The sequence below is a fragment of the Eubalaena glacialis genome, chromosome 19 (genome assembly GCF_028564815.1).
Source record: "Eubalaena glacialis isolate mEubGla1 chromosome 19, mEubGla1.1.hap2.+ XY, whole genome shotgun sequence".
In the NCBI taxonomy this organism is placed as follows: domain Eukaryota; kingdom Metazoa; phylum Chordata; class Mammalia; order Artiodactyla; family Balaenidae; genus Eubalaena; species Eubalaena glacialis.
In genome coordinates this window covers 1,316,121-1,341,497 of record NC_083734.1, presented here as the reverse complement: position 1 = coordinate 1,341,497, position 25,377 = coordinate 1,316,121, and the positions used below count along the sequence as shown (strand labels likewise).

The window sequence follows — 25,377 nt, the reverse complement described above, 5'->3', positions numbered from 1 at the left end:
CACCGTTCACAGGGTCCCCCAGCATCTTGTTCAGCGCGGCCAACAGTCAGCATGTGACTGGCTTCTCGACGTGTCCCGTCGTCCAGTGTGCTGGAGCCGCCCATCCGCACCTGGCTTGTTTCTGGTGACAGCTTCTGCTCAGCTGCCCCAAGGTGGCCACAGCTTGTCCGTCTCCAGCCGCCTCATCCATGAATCTGATCTGCAGGCAGATCACAGGCTCCCTTTCCAAATCTGGCCTGTTTATTACAGAAACACCTCCCAGTCCCACCCAGCAGGCTCAGGAGGGTGGTGGGCACTGCACGGTCAAGACAGGTCTGTTTAGGATCACTGCCAGTTTACCCTTGTTCCAGACCATTTGCCACCCAGCACCCAACTGAGGGACCAGCATTTCCAGGCCCCTTGGAATTTAGTCAAAGTTTCTCACTCTTCTAAAATTTCTGGCTCTCCCCCTATAAACAGATGGCCCCATCACCCCCATACACCCTTTTGACACCTTCCCTGCACCCCTTGTTACTCTCTGGTGTCTGATCTTCCTGAGGGATCCTTTAAAACTACGTGAACATCAGTCTGGTTGCCGCTTAGAAAGGTGCCCTTTAGGGATGACCGAGCAGAGTCTCGGGCCGGCATGGCCCCCTTTTCTGTGGAACGTGAGGGGGGCAGCAGGTTGAACTCAGGACACATCAGGACAGCTTCAGTGCTTTAAAAAAAATACAGATGTTAGTTTGTGTTCTCCTAAATCAGAATCTGGACAAGAGGTCCCAGGCCCCAGCTCTCCAGGTGAACCCAGTGGAGACCCAGTGACTGCCAGGCCTCGCCACCTACCTGTCCTGCCACACCCCTGAGCGGCACTGAGCTGCGCTGCCTTGGACCAAGGCCAAGGCGAGGCGTGAGGCTGCTCTGGGAGGGGCTGGGCCTGCCTGTCGAGAGGCCTGTTTGTGGACCGTCACGGAGAGAGCAGACACCTGGAGTTGAAATTCTCATAATTTTAATGGTCAATAGCTTCTGGTTGGCTCTGGATGGTACAGTTAAACAACATACTTAACAACCCCCCAAGCGCGTTCACATCCCCTCAGTAGCGTTGCTTCCATCACATCCAGCTGCCTGGTCGGCCTTCCACAGCCTCAGGCCCCCGTGGGTTACGGGAATCCACATCTTAGTGTGATGAGCTGAAAAAACCCCTGGTACACTTGTGATGTGTTATTTCTTTAAAATAACAAACGTGCAGCCAGATGCCTTCCCGGGCTCCGTTCTGCCACCTCGCGGGCCGGGCTGCCTGCTCCCCCTACTCTGCCCCGATCATACGGCGCAGAGCTCGTAAATCTTCTTTACACAGTACACCAGAGCCGCCAGTGCTATCGTGTTGTGCAGTCTCTTTCTGTGCAAGTCGTCCTTCCGGACCAGCACCACCGGGGTGGAGGAGGTGAGTGTGTGCAGGGGCAGTCGGGACAGTTTGTAGGCGTCGTACTCCACCTGGTACTTGCAGCAGGGGTCGAACTGCCAGGAGATGCCGTAGAGGGTGCAGCAGGCCAGGCTCAGCACGCCCGCGGGCAGGGAGACATAGTGGGAGTAATCCAGGGGCAGCGCCAGCGGGGTGAAGAGGCAGGCGGTGCCCGCCAGCACGGCGGTTTTGTGCAGGCAGTTGCCCACGGTGATCCAGCGGGCTGTCTCGTCACCGATGCGGGTGGGCTCGATCACGATGTACTTGTACTGGGCTTCCAGGGCCTGCTCCAGCTCGTACTCAAACTGGTCTTGGGCATTCTCCCCGTTGTAGATCTCATGCACAATGTAACAGTCTGTGGCTGACAGGCTCGCCCTTAGGAGGGAGGGGTGCGGAAAAAGAAGAGCCGGTTAGAGGCTGCTGCTCTGTGGAGATGCCATCCCCCACGGGGAGGCCCCTGCCCTGCGCACACCAGGCGGCTGCTGGGAGCGGGGCTCGGAGCTGCCTGGTCAGCGGCTGCACAAGGGGCCGCGCACGTAGGTACCCCAGAACCTCCAGGGTCAGCATTTCCTTCAAAGAGGAAAGCTGTTACGCGTTCAAGGCAGCGGAGACCGGACTGTTGGGCAAACTCCTGGGAGGAAAGACAGGTGAGGGAGAGCTGGCCACTGGTGCCCGCCCTTTCGTGCTCCCGGGGGGATTTTTTTGGGGGGCCGTGCTGCATGGCATGTGGGATCTTAGCTCCCCAACCAGGGATCGAACCCGTGCCCCCTGCATTGGAAGCATGGCGTCTTAGCCACTGGACTGCCAGGGAAGTCCCCCTCCCCATTTGGTTTTAACTCAGAAAGGAGACAGGCTCCCAGGTGGGATCCAGCACCTTACGAGGCACCTTAGCAGACAAGCAAACCTAAGAGGCAGGGCCTCACTCCCGGCAGGAGCAGCCCTGGTGAAGAGACTTCCTTTGTGTTCTCAAGTTCATCAGCCAAGACAGGCACAGGGAGAGAAGCACGGGAAAAGGGAGGGTCTGTGCCGCCCCGCTGACCGTCAGAGTGAGGCCAGGGGACGATGCCTCCTTGTCTGCCTCCCTGTCGGCGTCCAAAGTGAGCTTTCTGGCCACAGAGTCCCTCTGGAACGCTCAGAGCAAGACGCGGGTGTCAAGGCTGGGATTAGAGAACATTCTTGCCCAAACCCTAACCTACCTGAGTGCAGTGACAAAACAGGCCCAACAAGAAAGCGCCAGTTGAAGCCCCAGCGTCCAAACAGACTGCTCCATCTCGGGGCCACGTCATGGGCAGACCCCACCCTCACCTGGCGCTCACCCAGGCCTTCCTGTCTGCCCCGCCCTCGCCTCTGCCAGCGCGCTGGCGCCCACCCCAGGGGCGGGCTCCCGGTTCCTCCCACAGCGTACTGGGCGAGCCCATCTCCACAGGTTGGTGGCTGTGCCCACAAGTCCCTCCAGGCTGCTGGCTCAGCCCTGATGGCACGGGGGCAACTACCAGTGGACACGGGCAGTCGGGACAGCACAGCTGAGGGTGTGTGGATGGGGCGCTCACCCACCAAGGCCATCTGGAGCCCCAAGTCTTACGGTGGGCCGGTCACCCCACTCCTGTCCGTCACCGCCAACCAGTGAACAACCTTCCACAGCGCGGAGAACCCTCCCAGGCGCCTTCCAACACAGTAGGCTCAGGAGCCAGCCCAGCGGGCACACCACCCTGGGCTCACCATCAGTTCTGCTTTAGAGGCCAAACCTGCTTTACCTGCTCAGGAAAGGATGGACCGTGACACACACAGAAGCAGATTTCCAGGACTCCACACTGTGCAGGGAAGCGAAGCAGCACAAGGTCCAAAACAGACCCAGACCCACCAGCAGGCGCCCCCTTTGTCAGAGTACCCACCCCGCGGTCAGCACCCGCAGCCCCACCTGCGGGGGGGGGGGGCGGGGGCGGGGCACCCTCTGCCCTCCAAATGTAGTTTCAAAGGCTGCCTGGACCACCAGATTCAGTCCTGCAGTTGACAGGGACTGTTGCTTCTCAAGCCAGGTGGCTGAGGACTCGAAAGTGAGCCATGGCCACCACTGCCCAGCTACCCCAGCGCCCACTGCGTGTGGCCTGCTTTGTTTCTGGGTCAAAAGTAATCCAATTAAGGAAAGAACCCAGTCAGAAGGTTGCCTTGAACCATCTCAAAGCACTACCAGCCAACCCCCAACTTGACCCTGTACACAAAAGCAGACTAAAAAAACCCAACAACTAATAACTAATTGGGATCCTTTGAGTCCTGGGCTTCGTAAGCGACTATATTTTTGCATTTTGTTGCAGGTGTGAAATGACCAGCAAGAGAGCACAGTAGAAAGGGTTCACGTTGAAAAATAAAAACTGAGCGCGCCAATAATGGAAAGGTCTTTAAAGTGAAAAAGTCAAGTACAGAACAGTGTTTGCAGCCTGTGATTTCCAGTGCATTTCTGAGAAAGTGGACGTTTGCTTTTAGATGCACAGAACGTTTCTGGGTGGAGATACAAAGACCCAAGAGTTACGACTGTCTCTGAGGAGGGGAATGGAGGGGCTCCAGAAAGAAAAGGGGCCCCTTCTTACCAAATGACTTTAGAACCCTTTGAATTTGGCAGGTTCCATGGAGCTTATGGGACGGAACTGGCCGGCACAGGAGCACAGCCTGCCGGGCCACAGGGGCTGCTGCAGGCGCTGCCTCTGGTCAGGGTCACGGGCTCTCCCTGGGGGCTTGTGAACCTGCCTCCAGCTGGGGTCAGTCTCCTCCTCTCCTTGTCAGAATCGGCTCCAGCAGCACCCAGGAAATAGTCCTCAAAGGAATCGTGGGGAACCTGGCAGCCACCACGAAGAGCCCACAGAACAAACCTCATTTTGCCAGCACAGAATCCGGCCCTGGGGATCCCACGCCATCTTGAAGCCTGTCTTGAACCTGGGATTACAGGAGCCTCAGACATGGGACCCACAGAGTCTGGAGACAGCTCCACAAGTCAGAGGTGCACAAGAATGTTCAAAGCAGCACTCTGGTGAGAGCAGAGAGAGACCGCGACTCGGCCAAGGGAGGGAAAGCCGTGGAGGCACAGTCACCCAGTCCCTCCCGACCCTGAAGGGGAAGCGGGCGCACAACACCCGTGAACGCCTCACACACACACGCACGGTTCAGAAGCATGCAGAACCAAGCACGTGCCGTCACGGAAACGATGGAGGATTCAGGAGTAAGGTGGCTGCTGCCTGCGCTCGGGAGGGAAGTGTGGGCCAGGGAGATGCTAGCACTTGGTTTATTAATTTTTTTCTAAATTATGGTAAAATACACATAACACAAAATTTACTATCTGTAAATTTTGTGTTATGTGTACAGTTCAGTAAGGTTAAGTACACTAAGACACTGTTGGGCAACCAATCTCCAGAACTTTTTTGTCTTACAAAACTAAAACTCTGTCCCCATTAAACCGCAATTCCCACCCCACCCCACCCCACCCTTCTACTTTGTCTCTATGAATTTGGCTGCTCAGGGAGGGACCTCATGTAAGTGGAGTCACACAGTATCTTTTTTTGCGGCCGGCTTCTTTCACTTAGCATAATGTCCTCAAGGTTCATCCAGGTTGTAGCAAGTGTCAATTTCCTTCCTTTTTAATGCTGAGTAATATTCCCTGTGTGTATAGACCACGTGTCATTATCCATCCATCCGATAGGTTGCTTCCACCTTCTAGCTATTGTGAACGATGCCGCTGTGAACACGGGTGTAAAAATATCTGTTTTAGTTCCTGCTTTTAATTATTTTGGATATGTACCTGTAAGTGGGATTGCTGGATCATGTGGTAGTTCTATTTTTAATTTTCTGAGGAACCTCCACACTTTCCCACAGTGGCTGTACTAATTTACATTCCCACCAACACTGCACAAGGGTTCCCTTTTCTCCGCATCCTTGCCAACACTTTTATTTTCTGTTTTTTCCATAGTAGCCATCCTAGTGGTATGAGGTGGCATCTCGTGGTGGTTTTGACTTGTGCTTCCTAAATGACAGCTTTATTGTGATAGATTCACCCACTTAAACTGCACAAGTCAGTGGCTCGACACTTTCACTGAGTTGTGCAACCAAGACCACGATCAATTTTAGAACATCTTCCTCACCTCAGAAAGTAACCCCGTCACTCCCCATTCTCCCCTGACCCCCGTCCCTGGCAATCTCCAGCCTACTTTCTGTGTATCTGCCTCTTCTGGGCGTTCTGCAGGAATGCATCACGTGGCACGTGGGCTTTGGGGCTGATTCCTTCATTTAGCCTCGTGTTCCCAAGATCGTACATATGGTAGCAAGTTTATAACTTTTCATATGGTAGAGACATACTTTTGATGGATTTAACATATAATTTTTAAAATTCCAAGACAAAATATCCGGTGGGAAGCATCAAAGATGCTCTGCATAAAAAAAGGCCAATAATGGTTTTCTCTGTATGGTGGCCCAACAGGTAACTTTTAAATTTTAGTTTTCTGTATTTTTCAAAAACAAAAAATAAACGTGTTTCTTTTATAATGGGAAAATTAATTATAAATTTTTTCATAAAAAGAAAAATCCTGTCCAATAGCTCTGTATCCCTTGGGGTGGAAGAGACCAGACAGGGCAGGCCCTCCCAGCCGAGGAGAGGGGGTCCCCCTCCTGCTCCAGTGGCTTCCCAGGCCGCAAAGGGGCCCAGGTGGTTTCACAGTCCTGCAGTCCATTTCCCTGTTCCACTCCAGTGGGCACTGGCCCTGCAACCCACCACCTTTTCTGGTCATGCTGGAACCAGAAGAACCGACCCAAACACCTGCTTTAAGGCCCCTTCCTGGAGCGGCGCTGGGCTCACAGTCTCAGCTCAAACACAGGAGGAGGTGATGCCAAGCTCCTTGAGGGCAGTGACTGTTTTCATCGCAGTCTGGTCCGCCCCACCCCACCATGGGCCTGAATGTGACAGGTTCCCAGCAGACTTAGAGGAAGTACGTTTGAAAGGACTGACAGATGAAAAACAATTAACAGTAATTAAGAGCACCTGTGGCTGAAAATTAAACTAGGTCCATGCATCAGGTTGCTTTCCACCCAATAAGCACAGGGTCACGTGACCAGCTGTGACATGCCAGGTGGTGCCACCCCCGCATCCCCGGTCTAGGGAAACCCACTTCTGGCAAACCCCAAATCACTTCCTTGGGAGCCAAGGAAAGCAGTAAACTCCTATGCTGTGGATTCAAAGGCCAGTTAGGACTGAAAGGCACAGGCTTGTAGCTCCAAATACTGAGGACGTTTCCAAACTGGCACCTGACGTTCTCGTTGTTTCAGAGGAAGCCACGTGCCAGGGAACAGGCTCCCCGTGGTGCTCCAGGGACCAGGCAGCTCTGCTTTGGGGACAAGACCATGGCGCACCAAGAGTGGGAGCCGAGAGGCCTGGATTCCGGTTCCTTTCAGTCACTCACTGGCTTTGTGTCCAAGGATAAAACCCCTTGCTGCTCTGAGCCAGCTTCCCTCATGTCAAACGGTGCAAAGGCCCCGGCTCACAGAGTGAAGATGGGGTGAGATGGGATGGGCCGGGCATGCAAACAAGGTGACAGCTGCAACGCACCACCCAGTGTAAGGCCCAAGCACTGTTTAGACTTAAGTAAAATTGAGTGAAATTTAAAATTCAGTTCCTCAGACACACCAGCCACATTTCCAATGCTTGACAGCCGCAAGTGGCCAATGGCTGCCCTAGTGGACAGCCCCGAGCGGAACTGCCGAGACTGCCCAGGAGCCGGTGCAGAGAGGCCCGGTTCAGGACACAAGACCACCCTCCCTCCTTCAGAAAGTCAGGCCTGAAGGACTGAACCACAGAGGCACGAGTTACTGCCGTTGGAACCCGGACGGCTTGAACGAATCAAGGAAAATGGAGATTCACCCCAGAGAACAAACCTCAGCAGACCCTAACCTACAACATCCAACTTCCAGGATCAGAACCTTCTGGCAGCCAGCTGAGAGGGACCCACACCCTCAGGCCTGCACACCCGTGGACCTGGGTGCAGATGCTCTACTGGCACGACTCATACAGACCAGGAGGAAAGAAACTCAAGAGAAAGAAAACATCCAAACCCCCTGGAGGTCCTCAGCTCTAAAGGAAATGACCAGGTCAGAATGAGGGGAATGTCGCCCTGGGGCTGTCAGCCACCTGCCCACGTGGCTCGTGGTCCACCTGTTCTGGGAACGAAACCCTCCAGCAGCCAGCCAGAACCACATCCATCCCGTTCAAAGATTACAGCAAAGCTGTCAAAGAGGAGGGCCCAGTCCCCGGGCATAAAGTGTAGCACAGAAGATGTGGAAGTAATCCCACAGAACTGGCTGCCTAGAAACGCTGGAGCAGACACCTGCACGAGCCGGGGAGGGGAAAGGCCACAAAAAGTGGTTTCACCCTAAAACCTGAGCATTCAGTGCAGCACGCCCGGCCCTCTGAACACTCCAGGCCTTTAAACAGTGCTGCTGCCTCACATCGTGATCAGAATCAGATCCCATGCATCCTCACGGGCTGCACTCACGTTCAACAGTCACAGAGAACTAGGGACACTCGGGGGCCCTCCGGGAGGAGGACAGGAAGCCCACATGGGACGGAGGGGGGACTCTGTGAGCTGGCCCAGGTTGGCACCCAAGCGGCAGAACACACAGATACCCGCACCACGCCTTCCCAGATGGGCAAGTTTGTCTCAAAGAGGCGACAGGACAAGTGGCCATCTGTTTGCTGTGCTTGCTGCCAGTGTGTGGAGTTTTGGACAAGAATTCAGGTTACAGCTCAGGGTCTGATGTCTTTCATTACAAACACTGTGGGTTCCGTAGATCTAATGGACTGAAGAGAAAAATCAACATGCAAGCAGCTCTCATTTTGCTATTTCCACCCCTCTCCTATTTTGGTCTAGACCAGCGCTGACCTTTCTGGTCTCCATCTGCGCTGTGCAGTATATTAGCCACGAGCCATGCGTTGCTACCAAGCACTTGAAATGTGAATAGTGCGACTGAGGAGCTGAATTTTTCACTTTATTTAATTTTAATTAATTTAAATTTAATTGCTGCAAGTGACTAGTGGGCACTGAATTAACACAGCTCTAGACTCAAGAACCAGGTAAATCAAGAATTCACACACTATGTATTCTAAATTGGACCGTCATTATCACACAGCTGACAACAGTAACTCCTGCGGAAAGTCTGGCACCAAGCAGGGCCTTCAAATACAATGCAGGCGTCAGAGTTTGCAGCCACAGGGAAATCTGGAAAGTCTGCCCAAAGCGTTGCTCTGCTCCAGCCAATGCCCCAAACTAGACGCCGTTTCCTTGGGTGTCAGCATGAAGCAGATTCCAACCAAGTGTGTGCAGCAACTCGGGAAAGTGGTCTTAGAGTGTGGAGCTGAAATCCGAGTCAGCACAAACGTGACATGGAACAAAGTCATTTAAGACCACCATAATCAGCCTACTTCGGTCACAGGAGCCACTAGGTATGCTTGGGCCTCAATCTATGGTGTGGGCAATCAATCCAGCCTGCCCACCCGAAAGTCTTCCCACCCACTGAGCAGGAATGGAGGTGTGCCCAGGCTACGTTTTCATCCCCTACTCAGCATGGAGGATCTCAGGGAAACAGCCCAGGCGAACACTCCTCCAAAAGAGCCCAGCTAGGGCCTCATGGCAGAGGCAAACAAAGGGGTACCCCCCCAGCCACTCCATGTTATCTGGAAGGATGACAGATGGTGCCACCCAAACCACAAAACCAGACGCCCCATCCCTGGCTGACACACGACATATGCATGTGCAAGCAGAGTCTGCCGTTCAGGCCAAAGAGTGCAACCTGAACACCTAAGGAGACCAAGCAGGTAACTGCAATGAGTCAAGCTGTCAGGTGAGGAATGATGAGCACCTGCCCTGACCAAAAAGAGCCACCAGGCAGCTTTTCAGGGGGAGTTTTATGTGAAATCTTTCCATTTATAACCATTGGCAACTAACTTAAATTCTCTTAAAAACTGAGGATCACAGACAAGGACTAGTTTCAGCTTTTGGGATCCTGGTTTGCAAACTCAGTTTCGAATTAACACTTGTCTTAAACCAAAGAGAAAAAAAAAACACCCAATATCCAATTTCTTAGATCAGTAAAAGCGTAACTTTTGCTGGCACGGCCCCTGTATGGTGTCTGGGGCGTCCTCATTTGGCCCTTTCTGTTGTTTTTATCCAGTAAGGAGGAATGCTTTTCTCTCTGCAACTGAGTCTTCTAAACCAGTTATTTCCTATTACTAAAGGATTAATGTTTGCATTAAAGATCTTGAAAATGTTTGCTAGTTTTTAAGGCCATCTGGAACCATCGAGATCACTTCTTTAACTTTTTATGGTCCGATCTAAGAAATAACCAGGTGGGAGGTGGAAAAACAAAAATACTTGCTGGCCATTCACTGCTGCTTCTCCAAGAAGAGGAAGTGCAGCAGGGACAAGGCTGGATAACTCCGAGCTCGAGAATAAAATGCAACCTGGAGGGGTCTATCAGCACAGCTAACCAAACAGGAAAGCGACCACAATGAGTATGTGATGCAATCAAAGAGAATAACGCAGAATAGTCGAGAGAAAAAGAGAGCGGGGCGGGAGGCGAGGGGAGGAAGGGGGAAGAGAAAAGAAAGAGAACTTTTCAGTTCAACAATCCTCACCAAAAAAAAACCAAACCCGGAGATCCTGCTGACCTCTATCTACCGCAACAGCCCACTCGTAACAGAATGGTCAGGACAGTGCAAACCGGATGACTCCACGAATACACATCCTTTCCCAAACTTCTGGTGCCTGAACAGCTTCTAGTGGCTCCTACTAGCTGAAACTGTTTTCCAGAAGCAAAAACTGTAAATTCAACACGAAACACGAAAACGACTCCAATCTCATCTTCTAGAAATGAGTCCTTCAAATCGAGATCCACCTTGTTAGAAACAAGCTCCCGGCTCCCTACTCACGCACCGTTCGTTAGGAAAGGTCGCTGCAAAGGACTTCCACGGCAGGGGCGATCGGGGAGACGCCTCCAAAGTCCCAAGGATCACCTCCGGGGGAAGCGGCCGGCTCCCCGTCCGGAGTCACAGCGCGGAAGGCTGAGGCCCCTCGGTGACCGTGCGAACCTCCCCGCCCGCCCCGCACCGGCCCGCGCTGGGAAGGCTTCCCCTTCCTCCTCCGTCCCAGGAGCCACTCCTCGCTACGGCTGAGAGGACCACGCGCGCGACCAGGCGGCCGGGGGCTCCGGCGCCGCTCGGCCCGCGGCATCCAGGTGGGTCCCGCCGCGGCCCGGCCGTGCCCAGCCCGCCATCGCCCCTTCCTGAGCCCTCCGCGGAGGCCGCGTCGGCTGGGACCGGGACCCCGCGCGCCCGGCGGCTGACTGGGGCGAGCCGCGGGGCGGAGGCGGGGACGGCGCTGCAGCCTGAGGAGCCCCGCCGGCTCCCAGCCCCGAGTCGCTCGCAGGGAGCAGCCCGCGCCTCACCTCTCTCGGGCGCCGCCGCCGCCGCCCGGGCCAAGACGCCTCCTTCCCCACGCGGCCATCTTGGAGACTCCCCGCTCGCGAACGCCTCACGCCGGGCGGCCTCGCGACACCGCGCGGGCGGGAGGGAGTTGTAGTCCGACCGCCGCCCCGGACGGCGCGCCGGCTGGGGATCGGACCACGTGGGACTATAAGGTCCACAATACACTGCGCGCCGGAAGCCCAGCCCGAGGCCGCCTGGGAAACGCGGGCCCAGACAGGAGGAGCTGAGGGCCCACTTCCGGACTAGCCGCCGCTAGGCGTCCTGCGCTTCGAGAGCTTCGACCGCCGACGTCACCGAGGGGCCACTCTCGCTCATCCCCCAAATTCTCGGGAGGCGAGACGGACGCGGTTCCCGCCGCCAGGGGGTCCCTGCTGGCAGGCTGTTGGCAGAGAGTGTCTGGAAGCGGAGAAAGGGGAGAATTTAACGTGTGATGACTGCTGGGAGAGACAGGGCCCCGCGCACGTCGCACCCTCGTCCGGCCGTGGTGGCGAGGACACAGCCCCGCACTCGGGCGTCTTCGAAGGCGGGTGCTAGCCCCTCACCCCGCCGGCGGGAGCCCTGCCTGGACCCTGCCGAGTCGGGAGGGCGGACGGAGGCCAGTGACTCCTGCCCGCTGTCGCCTCCGAGCAGGGGCTGATCCGGGGGACCCCTCGCAGCTCTGAACTTGTAGTCCCTCCCCTGCTTCCGACCGACAGCGTTGCTAGACATAATTGGTCCCATAAGCATTTGAGCAACTCTCATGCCGAAATCAGCTCCGTGTTCAGAGAGGGGAGAAGCACGGCGCCTGCCCTCAGCCCCCGGGTCTGGCGGAACCAGGCGAACCAGGGCCCGAGGGCTGTTGGGTGTAGATGCGGCTCCCATCGTTGAGGACTCCTCAGGATTTCCTTCCGGCTCACAGTCTACAATAGTCTTAATATTGTCTGTCACGGGCCCTCAGTACCTTCAAGATGCAACTCAAGCTCCTTAACGCAACCCAGAAGCCCCTCCGTAATGTGGAGGTTGCTCCCCTCTCCAGCTTCAACTGCCTCCCTTCCCTGCCCAGAGCCAGGTTAGCAGATTCGGAGGGTTCGGAGGTCCCCAGACGGTCCATGCTGTGCCTAAAATGCCTTTCTCTCCCTGCCAACTATCCTTCAGCAGTACCTGCTCTTCCTGTTGGGTCACGATCCCGCCTCCAGGTAACAGTGTGCAGCACTGCTAGAGACCTCCGAACGATGACCATCTCGCCTTGTGATTATTCTGTTTTCTCTGGACCAGTTTGCTGATTCAGAGGGTTTCTAGGGATTCTACAACAGCTGGGTTTGAAGCATGGATCTGGATCTGGGGCTGCTTTTATAACCTCTGTTTCTCAGCCTCCCAGTTTGTAACCTGGGCGTGATACTAGCACCTCTCCTCAGAGGACCAGTATGAGTATTACACAAGGTGACACCTGTAGGAACTCAGAACAGCACACAAGGTAAAATCAACTGACGTTTAAGTCAGGCCAAGCCCTGTTCTAATTATTTTAAGTGATTAACTCTTAAATCTTCACAACAGCCCTGTGAAAGTGATACTGTTTTTAGCCACATTCTCATTTTGCATATGAGGAGGACCTACCTGAGTGACCCGCTAAAGTCATGCGCCAGGATTTGAGCCCAAGCTGTCTGGTTGCCGAGATTTCGCTAGGCTATGGTGTCTCTCAGGAAGGGTCAGGCCAGGATCTAGTGCACAGAGAAAAGTGCTCAAGCAACTGTGGGCCTGGGACCATCTCCCCATCTCCCTGCTCTTGCACTTAACTTCTAACAGGCCATCTGCCACCCTAAAAGAGGTCTTTTTAGGGTGAAGTCTGCTGACTTGAGTGGAGACACCCAGAATGTCACCTGTTCATCACTGCTAGTGCACAGACACCTTCTGGAAGATTCATGGGCAGGTTGATTCCCTCAGCGTGTAGTAACTGAGCTCCCACTGAGGGCACAACCTGAATGGTGGGAGTTGAAATTCCTGTGGGCCCCCAGAGAGCCCTGATTGCTGGCAGAGAAGCAGCCAGCAGGAAAGGTGGATCCTAGCTGGTGCTTGGAAAGCTCTGCCACTTCCCTTACTACTCTTTTCATTCATTTTTATAGCAAATAATTGTGTGGACAGTCAGTACCAGGTACTCTCAGGCACCAGAGGCACAGCATTTAGTAAGACAAACACTTCCTGGTCCCATGGAGTTTCCAGTCCAGTGGAATAAACAACTAAGTAACTAAGTATTTTCAGTGAATGATAAATACCAACAAGAAACTAAGCAGGATGATGTAATAGATGACTTGGAGATTACACCTGGCTAAAGGTCTTTTCAAGAGGTGGCATCTGCATGGGGCATGGATGAAGAGTGTGCAAGGAAGAGCTGGGGACAGCATTGTGACCCAGTAATGGGACCAGGGTGACAGAGGAGAGGTACTGGGTTTGCCTTTGGTTAGTCGTTTCCTCTCTCTGAATGTCACTTTTCTCAACGGTAAAATGGGGGTAGTTTTATCTATATTAGTCAGTGTCTAATTAGGAAAAGAAATCCACCCGAGGTATTTCAAACAGAAGGGATTTAATACAGGGCATTGTTTGTGGAGGTGCTGGGTAGGCTGGCTGAATCACTATCTTGAACACCTGAAACTTATTTAATATCGTACAACTATACCTCAATTAAAAAAAAAAAAAACTGCTTTCTTTTACCCAAAGGCTGCATGCTGTGCCTGCAGCTCTGTCCTGCCATCTAACTCCAGGCTTTAAACCTCCCAGGACCACCTTGCCAGCCAGGCTGCCTTGAGGGGACCCTGCCCCATGCTGTGAGCAAAGAGCCCTCCCCCAATCCAGATCCCAGTGGGGGTGCGTTTTCCTCTCTCCCCATCCAGGCCTCAGAACGCAGGCTCCTTGTTTGTATGGCTGGAACTCACCCCCAGCCTGCCCTGCAGCAGGCCCCTGGGCCCCGTCCTGCCCGTTCCACAGCTGGATGTGGTCGGCTTTGGGGATGGGGACTCTGCAGGCTGGAGGGGACAAGGGCCCCCGAGTTGCTGCTCAGAGGAAAGCCTAGTCACACCCACGTGGTCAGGAAAGAGCCGCAGAAGGTGTGCCGACGACTCCTGAGAGGTGGCCACGGGGAAGCAGGATGAGGAGGGCTGGGTGGGCAGGGGTCACTCAGCACCCACGACTCCTGCCCCGGCTGCCGGCTCCCGCCCTCCCTCCTCCCGGTGGGACCTTTACTGGGTCTGTCCTGTCCCTGCCCCGCCGTTTCATTCTGGTTCAGGGTAGACGGTAACTTGGGTTTTACTTCTAGACCCCAGGCTGCTGCAGGGCAGTTGCTGGGGGTGTCCCTGGGAATTGCCCTGTGAAGTCTCCGCCACGGGATGTGGACGTGGAGGGGCAGGAACTGGGCGTGGGTCCTGGTCCCCTCGCCTTCCTGCAGCCTTGTGACCCCCCCCCCCCCCGCCCCCAGCTTCTGGTTCCCAATACCTGGTGTCTCATGGAGCTGCTGTGGGAGCCGAGCTGGCCACGATGGAGGGCTGGCGACCTGGTGACCGCAGAGCCCCTTCCTCTCCGTCGGGGCAGAGATGTGACCCCCGCCCCCCCCGCCAGGTGGACCTAGGGGAACACGCCCCATCCAGGAGTCCTCAGGCTCCGGACACCATGCCGGAGGCTCTCCATCGTCTGTGTTCTGAGTCACGCTTGCCCCTGGCCTGTGCCCCCTGGGCCAGGAGCTCCAAGGGAAGGCTTCCTGGGGAGAGAGGGACAGGGCTAAGAGCAGCAGCTGATGTGACCTGACGGCCTCTTCCTGGTCACCCTGTCCAGCTGCTCCCAGCGAGGGGAGCCAGTGCCCAGGGCATGACTGTGGCCTCAGAGGGGCCCGTACCTGGGAGGAGGCACGGGCCGGGCCGGCAAAGCCCCCAGATCCTGACGCCACCCGCGCCTCTCAGAGCCTTGCTTCCCCTGCCGCCAGTTAGGATGCGGGAACGCAGAGCACCTGCCAGGTCTGCCCTCTTACTCCTCCCTCACACCTGAGGGCTCCCCCCCCAACACACACCTGGGTGGAGCCCGACTGTCATGGGGGTGGGGCAGAGGCAGGGGTGGGAGGTGGGGGGTGGGGGAGTGCCCCTGCCCTTCCAGAAGCAGTCCTGGAGCTGCACTGGGTCACACCTTTTATTGAAATGTGCGTCATGCAATCCGTCTGGAGACCAGCCCTGGCCCAGACGCCACCTGCAGCAGGTCCTGAGTGGGAAAGGCACGTGAGTGACCACCTGTCTCGACCGGGCGAGAAAGAGAGACCCACAAAGTCAGCTGTGGCAGGAGGGCACGGGGCCTCGGGGGCGATCTGCTTGGGGGGCCTGGGTGGGTCTCTGAGTGTCCCCCTGCCCTGCCAGTGGCACACAAACTGGCCCACGTGACCTGCCTCCTGAGCAAGAGTTCCCCAGGTGTCCCGGGATGGGTGGGGTTGGGGGCCGAGGCTGGGATGCCAGTCAGTCAGGGTAGCACCGGCGGGGGCGGGGGGCGGCCAGCCACAGCGGGATGGGGTTCGGCATGCTGGCAGAGGGGGCTGGGGCTCCGGGGCAGGGGTCTGCAGTGGACCCGGCCCGACCTGGGAGAGTTGGCCGTTGCTGCCGCCGAGGGCTCTAGCGGGAGCAGCGGCGCTTTAAGGCAGCCCGAGGTAAGGAGGCCCGGGTCGCACCTGCAGAAACTGGGGACAAGCTGTCCCTGGGTCCAGTGCTGCAGGGGCCCTGGAGACCCCGCACATCCCCTGGTTCAAGTACTAAGTGTTTTGTCTGCGTGCCGGCTGGGCACCAGAGTCACCTGCTGTTACAACACAGGTGCAGGCTGGGACGGGGGTTGGCGGGCCCTGGTGCCACCCAGCCCTCCGCTCCTCCACAAGCTGCTTGCCCTGGGGTCCCCTGCGCCACCGCTGCAGGACACCCTCCCATGGACAGCGCCTCCTGGAACGGGGCCACCTTGCCCCAAAGGCTGCAGCGGGATCAGCACCAGCTCGCTGAGCTACTGGAGAGTTCTCATGACGGAGTCTGTGCTTGAACTTGGGGAGGGATGTGTGGATGGGGAGGGGGTGGTGCTGGAGAGGGGAATGGCTCAGAGCCTGGGCTGCCCGTCAGTCCACTCTCAGGCCTACAACCCACTCTTTCCTTATGCTGCACCAGGAAGGGGACACCCCCGGGCTCGGAGGGGACCCAGCAGCCGAGCCCACCTCCTGCCAGCACAGTAGAGGCTCAGGGGCCTCCCTGACTCCCCCAAAAGCCCTTTGCAAACAGAGCTGGGAGTGCGGTGGGTGCCCTTGGCCCTCTCAGGAATTCCTGGAGGCCAGAGGGGGGCTGGGACCTGGGAAGGGTGGGGGATGCTGAGGACGGTGACTCTGGGGCTGCCAGGCCTTCAGGCACGCAGACGGAGATGTTCTCGCCACCAGATGAGAAGGCATTTGTGCACAGGTGTTTGGGGGCCCCAGGCCACTGCAGTGGAGGAGGGGGGCTTGGTGCAACACTGGAGCGGACGAGTGGAAAGAGGACACAGGCTAATGCCTGCCGAGGTCAGGCAAGGGAGGCGTCATGGGGGCAACCAGCCCACCCTAGCCAGAGGCCTGGAGGGGCCACGTCACTCACGTCTCAGCCCCCGAGGGACCGGACTCCTGGGCTCCCCTCCAGCCCCACAGAAGAGCAGGCGTGGATTCAGCCCTTGTGGGGAGCACGGCAGAGGAGGCTGGTACACTGAGCCCTAACCAGCCCCCAAGAGGAAGCCCCCAGAAAGGCTGGCCCCACAGGACAAAGGGTGCTGGGGTGCTTGCTCCCCAGGCTGTTCCCAGGAAGGCCGGTCCAGGCGGGGCCCCAGGACTCCTGACGGGCCACGAGCTCACAGGAAGGCAAAGACGCTCTGATGTCTGGCGGCTGCACAGGAAATCCCTCTGCAGAACTGCTTCTTCCTCTTGGGTGGTGCGGATGGTTCGTGGAGGATGGTTTTCTCCCTCCCACCCCAGCTCTGAAGGGCCCTCTCTGAGAAAGCTCAGCCACAGCGAGGGGTGGGGATCCCCAAGATACTCGGGCTGGAAGGGGGAGGGCAGCCACGGGGGGCCTGCCTCTTGGAGAGCTGTGGGGGCGTTGCAAGGAGTAAGGAGACGTGTGCGCGCGTGCGCGCTTGGCCCTACGCCCCCAGCAGTTGGCATACAAGGTTCCTCGTGGCTCCTCATCTGCGGAGAGGACCCGGCCTGGGCATGTTGGCAGGGCCCCAGATCAGCCCCCCTGCCCATCACGGAGCGGGGAGCAGCAGGTGGGACCCGGAAAGGCCAGAGGGACGCCCCTGTCCGCGCTCCAGTCCTGACCGCGGGCCCTCACGGTGTCTGCAGAGCAGGAACAGCCGGGCCCCGTTCGCCACGGCAGCTGGACCATGGCCACAGACGAGCGTCCTTACAAAAATAACTCTGAGTCTGTCCCCGTGGGGACCAGGGTTCCTGAGAGCACGCAGAGGCCGGGGCGAGGCCCGGAGGGAGGGTCCGGTGGGCGGGGCCGGGGCTACGGCTGCAGGCGCTCGAGGTACTGCGGCAGGGGGTTTTCCTTGACGAACTTCTGGATGTACCAGCACGTGACATGGGCCCTCAGCTCCTCCTCCACTACGAAGTCCAGAGCGGCCTGGCAGCCGGGCAGAGAGAAGAGTGGTCAGGGCCCCCAGCGGCACCTCGCCTCAGAGGCCCAGCCCCTCAGGCCCCGGGCTTTCCCTCGGGTCTGCGATGGAGCCGGGGTGCTGCCACCACCCCCGTTACAGTCGGGAAGCCGGGGCAGGAAGCTCTGGTGAATTGCCGGAGGAACAAGGCAGGGAAGAGAGGGGCCGGGATCGGATCCGCCCCGGGAGAACCCCGCCCGCCCGTCTCCACAGCGAGCCGGGGTGCCCACCAAACTCCTCCGCTAATTCTTCACTGGATGCTCCTCCAGGAGCCTCCCCTATGGGCTGGGTCAGGGCGCCCGGGGCTCCCTCCGCCCCTGGCAGAGGTCACTCAGTTTTCACAGGGATCCCAAAAGCAGCAGCCGGGGGTGGGGGTGCCAGCGTGCAGTTGTCGTCCTGGTGGGTCTGGTGACCTCCCTGCCCCAGTGCCCTGCACACACTGGTGCACAATGAACGCTTGCTGAGACAGTACGGCACAGTCTGGGTGTAGCTGGAGGGTCGGATGACAAAGGCCGAGGGCCGACCAGGAGCCTGACCGTCCGGCCCCCCCCAGTGGCCCACACCTGACCCCGGGTTTCAACCCGAGAGCCTCTAGTGACAGGATTCCAGGCTCTTCTCCCATTTTGCAGATAAGCGCCCTCACCCCTGGCAGATCCCTTCTCCTGTTACCCAGGTAGCAACTCTGGGTTCCTCGCTTGTAACGGGGTGGGCCCACAGACCAGCTCGAGCTGCTGCTGAAAGACACCTGTCCCCCGCCCGGGCCAGGGGGGAGGGGGCGGAGGGAGCAGCGGGGCAGCAGGGGGAGGGGCTGGGCCCCAGCAGCCGTCAGGGGAACGCAAGGCCGAGCTCTGCTCCAGGTCAAAGCCCCTTGTAGCCCAAGCTGCTCTCCTAGCGGCTGGGGATGCAGGGGCAAGAGCCAAGTCACTCCAATGTCTGTCTGTCCACCTGTTCAGCAAGGGTTCATGGAGCACCTACTACGCGCCAGACACGGGGTCCCGGCAGTGAGCTCCCGGCACCAGGCAGGTGTGTGCGTGTGGTGGGGGGGGGGGCCCGAGGCCCGGCCCTGAGAGGAGGGGAAGGGGGCGAGGCAGCCGCAGCCCCGGGAGGAGGGCAAGGCCCGGCCCCCCAGGGCGTGGTCTCCTCTGAGTGGGGGGCAGCCCCCACGCCCCTACCTTGGCCAGGTGCTTGGCGATGCCACGCCCGCGGTAGGCGTCGGGGACCTCCGTGTGCTGCAGGTCCACAATCCGCTTGCCCACGTACTCGTAGAGCAGGACAGCCCGGTCATGACACCCTGTGGGGAGGGTGGTGGGCGGGTGAGGCCCGAGCCGGCACGGAGGCCTGGGCCTTGGAGGCGCAGGCGTTTGGAGCCCGGCTGGGGAGCTGGGTCTGGAACAGCCTCTCTGCGCCTCAGTTCTGCGTCCATAAAGTATGGATGTAACAGAACATTCCTCATTAGACTGTGTGGAGGTTTAAATGAGGCAATTTCCGTAAAATGCTTAGAACAACGCCCGAACACACCGAGCCCCGCGTGGGCCTTTCCTGCTACCCTCCAGCCAGCATCCCAGGGCCCCCGGCGCCCCCCAAAGCCCAGTTCTCTGCATCCCCAGCGGAGCACCTGCCCGAGGGTCTGGGAGCCCCGGGCCCAGCGCTGGATGAAGAGCAGAGCTCAGCAAGGCGCCAACTAAACCAGAGCCAGAAGAGACAAGAGAGCAGGACCGCCCACCGGACCCTGGGGAAGGGCAGGAGGAGGGCACACAGGACAGCCACGCCAGGCACGGGAGGCAGAGCAAGCTGGCCTTCATGCCCTCTCAGGCCTGGAACTCTGGTCCACCCTGGTTTCCTGCTGGAAAAACATTTAACTGGAGTTCCTCCAACCAAAGTCTTCAGTTCCTCATTCGCCTGTCTGTCCATCCAACCACACACCCATCCACCCACCTGGCCCCCATTTGCCTGCCCATCTACCTGCCCAGGCATCCCATCCACCCATCTGGCCACCTGTTCCCCTTGACAAAAGTTCACTGAGCCCCAGACACTGTTTCAGGAGCTGAGGACAACTCCATGGGTTACTATTTCAGGAAGTTTAAAGTGTATGAAGGAAAAAATAATCTGGGCCAGGGGAGACAGGCATTTAGCCAGGGTAGTCAGGGGAGACCTCCCAGGAGGAAACCTCTGAGCTGAGGGGTAACTGGGGAGCAGGAGACGTCTGAGGGAAGAACAGGGGAGGGGTGGGCAGAGGGCACAGCCGGCGCAAAGGCCCTGAGGCAGAATGTTTACGCAGGGAAGCAGGCCACGTCGGGGGCTTCACAGGCACTGAGCAGACCTCCGCTTCTGCACTGTGGGCAGCCCTGCAGAGAGGGGGTGGGGGTCTGGAGCCCTTGTCGGCCTGCTCCCGGCCCCTGTTTACTCGCTCACCCATCACCTCCGTCAGCATTCCTGCGTGACCACTTGGGCCACAGATGGACCAGATCCCATGATGGCCTGGGGGGTTCTCTGCCCCTCCCACCCCGCCAGCTCCTGGTGGTCCCAGGGGCTCGGTCACCACCACATCCCCAGTGCCCAGCCCGGGGCAGATGCCCAAGAAATACCTGCCCCACAAACTCCTGCTGTTCTCTGGGCCAGACGCACAGCAGGAGTTGGAGGCCGGCTCGTGGCTCGTGTACGCCCAGTACCTCCCCGGAGCCCGACCCCACGCCCTTGGGGACACCAGGACAGGACGGCTTCAGCGCACACCGGCGGGGCGCACTCAGCCCCTGCGCACACCAATCCTCACGAGAACCTTACCAAACGGGCAGGGTTCTCACAGCCCCGTCGACAAACAGGGAAACCGAGGCTCTGAGAGGCTATCGCGCAGCTCGGCACGTGTGGAGCCGTCTGGGGACCCCGGGTCTCGCGGCTGAGAGAAGCAGAAGGGCATCGGGCCGCGGGGCGGACGTGGGCTGCGTGTGAGGGAAAGGGCGCGACGCTGACCCCTCTCCCCGCCCCACACCTCCCCGGGCTGCGGAGGAACCAGACGCCAGCGAACAGCCCTGCAACACCTGGGCCTCAGGGTGACCGCAGAGGCCACCCAGCCCCAACTGCCCCACGCTGCCTGGAGACGGCCACCCCCCGAGCCCCTTCTCATACGTCTCTCAGCCTCTGCTCTGACCTCCGGCAGGCCCGTGGGCACAGCTTTCAAAACATGCCCGGAATCTGGCCACTTCATACCTCCGCCGGCCCCTGCGCCCCCCGTGGAAGCCGAGTCACATCCTGTCCGTCCTCTGCTCAGGGGCCCCCTCGTGGCCCCTCACGTCCACCCAGCCTCGGTCGGGTGCTCCCTCTGCCTGGCGCCTCCCGCCGGAGACCCCCCCTGGCCTGCCCCCCTGGGCACCACGGCCACCCCATCCCCGGCATCTGGGTCCGTGGATCCCACAGTCTCCGCTCGTGGCAGCCTGGCTGGACCCCAGGCCCTTCTCCGGGCTGGGCCAGTACTTGCCACCTGGGGGCCGTGGAGCCAGCCAGGGCCCCGGCTTCCAGTCCCAGCTCTGCCAGGAGACCTCAGACCTCACCAGGTCTGGGACAACCGCTACTTCCCTCCTGGGCCTGAGAGTCACGTCGAGATCATGGGCTGTGACTGGTTTTGAGAAAAGTTAAAGCAACTTGGCAAACGAGGAGCCCTTCCCTCGGTCTCCGCCCTGCCTGCACCAGTTCCGAGAGCAGGCCCAGCAGATCAAAACGCCTGTTATACAGACGATGAGGCTGAGGCAGAGGCAAAGCCAGAACCCAGGCCCTCTGCGCCCTCTGGGAGGTAGCTGGCCAAGGACAAGTGGGCGAGGGAGCCCAGGGCGGGCGGCACCGCCTGGCTTCTCTGGGCATCTCCACCTGCAGAGCCTGGTGTGGGCAGGGGCCACGTGCTGGTGGCTCAGAGCTGGGAAGCGTGAGAGGGCAGACCCTGGGGGCCGCCCAGGAAGCCCACCCACAGGCCCAGCTGGTCCCATCCCCCCCCAGGCACCCTGCCCAGGGACCCGCTCTAGCATGCATCCCAGGACGTGAAGGGCATGAGGGTGCCCTGGGGGCACAACGTGTCTCGTGCAGGGGCCTCCTGCCCGGGAACTGGGATCCGAATGTAGGAGGCCTCTGCTGCCCAGGGCCTCAGTCTTCCCATCTGCAAAGTGGGGGCTGGGGAGGATGTGGAATGCGCTGGGTTCCAGGACCCCCAAATGACCCTTCTTGGAGCAAGTGGGACACTCGGCACTGGCTGAGAGGGGAAAGCAAAGGCCAAGGATGGGGCCGCCCAGGGGTGGGAGCTCAGTTCTGGCTTTGCGCTTTCACCCCAGTGGTAATACAAGCTAGCTTTTCAGACCCTGGATCTGGGGACCAGACAAGCCTGGGCACCTGCGTTCTCTCACAGCCCACATCAGCAAGACCCAACCACGCTTCTTTCAACAACCATCCAGGAGCTGGGATTTCTCCCCTCCTCTCACACCGCCTGCTCCAGAGCAGTAGCCATCCTTGCTCCTGTCTTGCCCCAGAGCAGTCAGAGGGAGCCCAGGACATCCCACCCGCCCTCTGCTCAGGACCCTCCCAGGCACCCACCGCACCCGGAGTCAAGGCCAAGTCCTCACAATGCCTTCCACGGCCCCGCACCACCTGCCCCCAAGACCACTTGACGTCCTCTGCTATGCAGCCTCTCCGTCCTCCCGTCCCTGCTGCTCCCAATACACACCAGGCATCCTAGGGCCTTTGCACTTGCCGCCCCTTCCACGTGGAGTGCCCTTCCCACCGTAGCTCCCTTCCTTGCCTCCTTCGCAGGGCGGCCCTCACAGACACCTGACTCTAAACAACAGCCCTTGGGACTTCCCTGGTGGTCCAGTGGTTAAGACTCTGCGCTTCCAATGCAGGGGCCACGGATTCGATCCCTGGTGGGGGAACTAAGATCCCACATGACGCTCAGTGCAGCCGAAATAAACAAACAAACAAACAAAGAAGAGCCCTTTCCTGACACCCGACCTTATTTCTCACCAGTCTTGCTCTCTAGGACGCTCTACACTTTATCCCCCACTGCCTCCCAGACGGTCGGTCCCAGGAGCCCCCAGCACCTACAACAACGTTTCGCAACACACAGTAGGTGTTCAATAAGCACTTGTGGAATGAATCCTAGTTCTTCTACCAGGTGCGAGCCCCTGGGCACGTCAGTCACTTTCCCTGCCTCAGCTTCCTCCTCTGTAAAATGGGCAGAGCAGTTCGGACAACGCCGCCACCCCCCACCAACAAGGCTGAGGATAAAGCGACTCCGCGTGCGTGGGGCCTCCTGAGGACTGAATGCACACAGCTGCTCAAACCTCTTCCCTCCCCAGACCTGGAGCCTGCTGGAGGCGCATCAGCACAGCTCTGCCAGGGGATGGCCGGTCCACACCTGCACCTGGAGCCCCAGGGCCGCTCTGCCTCTCGGCCTCAGTGTCCACATCTCTCCCCGGGTGCAGTGAGCTGGCCTCCGGGGCCTGCCTGCAGGTCAGGAGACACCACGGCAGGCCGTTCCCCTCCCTAGCTGGGGTGGGGTGGGGGCTTGGGCACAGATGACTCCCCGCCCCCCATATACACCCAGACCAGGTCCGGCCTGGCTGCACAGCCCCCGCCTCGCGGGCGGGCGAGGAGCTACTCCCGGGCTTGGCTGGGGATCCCGGTCCACTTTACAGTTAGCCATCCGAGCAGCAGGCAACAGAGGGGCAAGTTTAGAAAGATGGCTGGTCACGTCCAGCTCTGACCACAGCCGAGTCTAGAGGGGTGTCCTTTGGCTGTACTCACTAGGGAAAGAAAGAAGGAAAACCCCAAACATTCCCTTTTTCTTCTTCCTCTGAGTGTCTAGGGTCTCCTGAGCCCCCCCCAAGGGAATCTAGGCCTCTCTGGAGCCCCAAAAAGAGGATTTGAAAAGCCATGGGGCCAGTGCGGCCCGGAGAGTCACGGCCAGCCAGCCAGCCGGGCCACTGCAGGCAGCACGGCGGCGGAAGGACATGCCTCCAGGTGGAAAGACACGTGTTTGAGTTCTGGCCTGCGCTCCTCCCCTGCGCCGGCCTCGGCTTACTCCCCTGAGCTGCGGTGGTGATGCCCAGGTCACAAGGATGTTGTGACAGGGATGTGCTGGGCCCAGCTCAATGCAGAGCACAGCCTAAAGGGGGAGTCTGAGGAAGGTCCGCGCTCCAGGCCCCAGCCCCTCCCGGGCGTCCAAGTGCAGGTGGGAGGAGTGGGCCCAGGTAGGACCCCATCTGGGCTCTGCACATCCCCCCCACCTCAGGAAGCCTTCCTCTTCCCTCCTCACAAATGGGCACAGTGGCCCATAAGGGCCCTTCCAGCTTGGACACTGCCACAGGGGGCCCAGCTGGGAGGGAAGAAAAAGTTATTAAGGCAGAAGGGGTGGGACACAGGGATGAAAGTTCACTCCTCCATTTCATAATTCCACTTTCCATCCCCAGACCTCTTAGGCGGAGGGAGTGTGGGCTAGTAAGTGGTGGAACCTTTCTTTACAGGAAATGAGGACTTCACTTTGCTTCTGGTTTAAAAAGGAATGCCCAGGGACTTTCCTGGCGGTCCAGTGGTTAAGACTCCGCACTTCCAGTGCCTCCACTTCAGGGGGCACGCGTTCAATCCCTGGTGGGGGAATTAAGATCCCGCATGCTGCGCCTCTTGGCCAAAATAATAATAATAATTAATAATAATAATAATGCCCAGTCAATGCTCACCAACATTTACTACCTGCCGCAGGCGCTGTTCTGAACCTTACTCTTACTGGGGCATCTGGTCCTTACCACCAGCCAGGAGTTATGCGCTGGTGTTAACCCCATTGTAGAGACGGAGAAACTGGCGCGCACAGAGATGAGGCAACTTAGCCAAAGTCCCAGAGCCTCTGGGGTCTGATGGCGACACCATCCCTCCACACACCCCGCCCCTCCCAGGCAGAAGCCCCTCTGTCTGTCAGCCCCGGGTCGGCCCAGAGGGTTCTTCCAATCCCCTTGGTGCATTAAAGCTAAGGTTCCCAGGGGCAGCCAGAAGCCATTGAACACCGGAGAAAGGGGAGGTGGTGGCTCACCACGCTCCCCAGGACCTCGGCAGCAGCCCGGAAAACAGCCAGGCCGAGCAGGTGCGGGTTCCCCGGGGCCGAGGCGGGATCGGAGCTGCCCCGCGCCTGCCTCCGCCTCCCCGGGGCCCTCTCCACCCCGGGCGCCCGGCGCGGGCTCGACTCTCCCGGCAGCCCGCCTCCACCCGGCCCGCGAGTGCGCCCCCAGCCCCGCGGCGCGCAGACAAAAGGCGGGGGCGGGCCGGGCCCCGCGTTACCGTTAAGCCGGACGGTGAACTGGCGGCGCCTACGGTCGTGCTCCACGCGGATGGGGCAGCCCTGCTCCGGCGCGCCCGGCGGCACGGCGGCCGGCGAGTGCGCCATGGGCGCTGGGACCCGGGCTGCGGGCGCGCGGCGGGCTCCGCGAGAGGCGCGCGGACCCGCACCGAGGGCCGACCGCAGGCGGCGGCGCAGAAACTGACACTCGGCGGCGGCAGCAACAAAAAGGGGGGGCAGGAAATCAGCTGTGCGGTCACGTGCAGCGCGCGGCCAGTGAGCGCGCGGCCGCTCTGTTTTGGTGCATTCCGTTTGGCTCTTAAAGGCGCCGCGCCGCTCACAGCTTCGCGCCAGGGCCCTTGGGCCTCTGGCCTCAGCCGGCAGGAGACTCTGGGGCCCCCACGGACCCCTTCTCAAAGACACGTGACGACCTGTAGGGCAATTCTCACCGTCCCCTCGCAGCCA

At 59.1% G+C, this 25,377-nt stretch overlaps 3 protein-coding genes across 8 annotated transcripts in view; 1 reads left to right on the top strand and 2 right to left on the bottom strand.

Moving 5' to 3' along the window:
• Positions 1-5,973, top strand: part of DHRS7B (dehydrogenase/reductase 7B) — a 42,064-nt gene extending 36,091 nt beyond the window's left edge. For 3 of the 6 annotated variants that reach the window (XM_061175604.1, XM_061175600.1, XM_061175601.1), the window contains one exon: positions 3,751-5,973. Coding sequence is in view for 2 of the 6 variants with exons in the window: in XM_061175600.1 (XP_061031583.1) it covers positions 3,751-3,781 (31 nt within the window). In the remaining 4 variants the exon portion in view is untranslated. Of the gene's footprint in view, positions 1-12; positions 1,418-3,750 lie in introns of those variants that run through there. The other 3 variants (XM_061175598.1, XM_061175602.1, XM_061175603.1) reach the window with 3 other exon arrangements.
• Positions 969-10,994, bottom strand: TMEM11 (transmembrane protein 11). The gene is made up of 2 exons (XM_061175606.1): positions 10,913-10,994; positions 969-1,813 (listed from the first exon to the last, which is right to left on the bottom strand). The coding sequence occupies exons 1-2, from the start codon at positions 10,969-10,971 to the stop codon at positions 1,297-1,299; spliced, it is 576 nt and encodes a 191-aa protein (XP_061031589.1). The 5' UTR covers positions 10,972-10,994; the 3' UTR covers positions 969-1,296.
• A 1,593-nt stretch (positions 10,995-12,587) lies between these two features.
• NATD1 (N-acetyltransferase domain containing 1) lies at positions 12,588-25,167 on the bottom strand. Its single transcript, XM_061176246.1, has 4 exons — positions 24,915-25,167; positions 18,782-18,900; positions 14,415-17,578; positions 12,588-12,649 (listed from the first exon to the last, which is right to left on the bottom strand). Exons 1-3 carry the CDS (start codon positions 25,018-25,020, stop codon positions 17,462-17,464), a joined length of 342 nt encoding a protein of 113 aa, XP_061032229.1. The 5' UTR covers positions 25,021-25,167; the 3' UTR covers positions 12,588-12,649; positions 14,415-17,461.
• Positions 25,168-25,377: the final 210 nt, after the last annotated feature.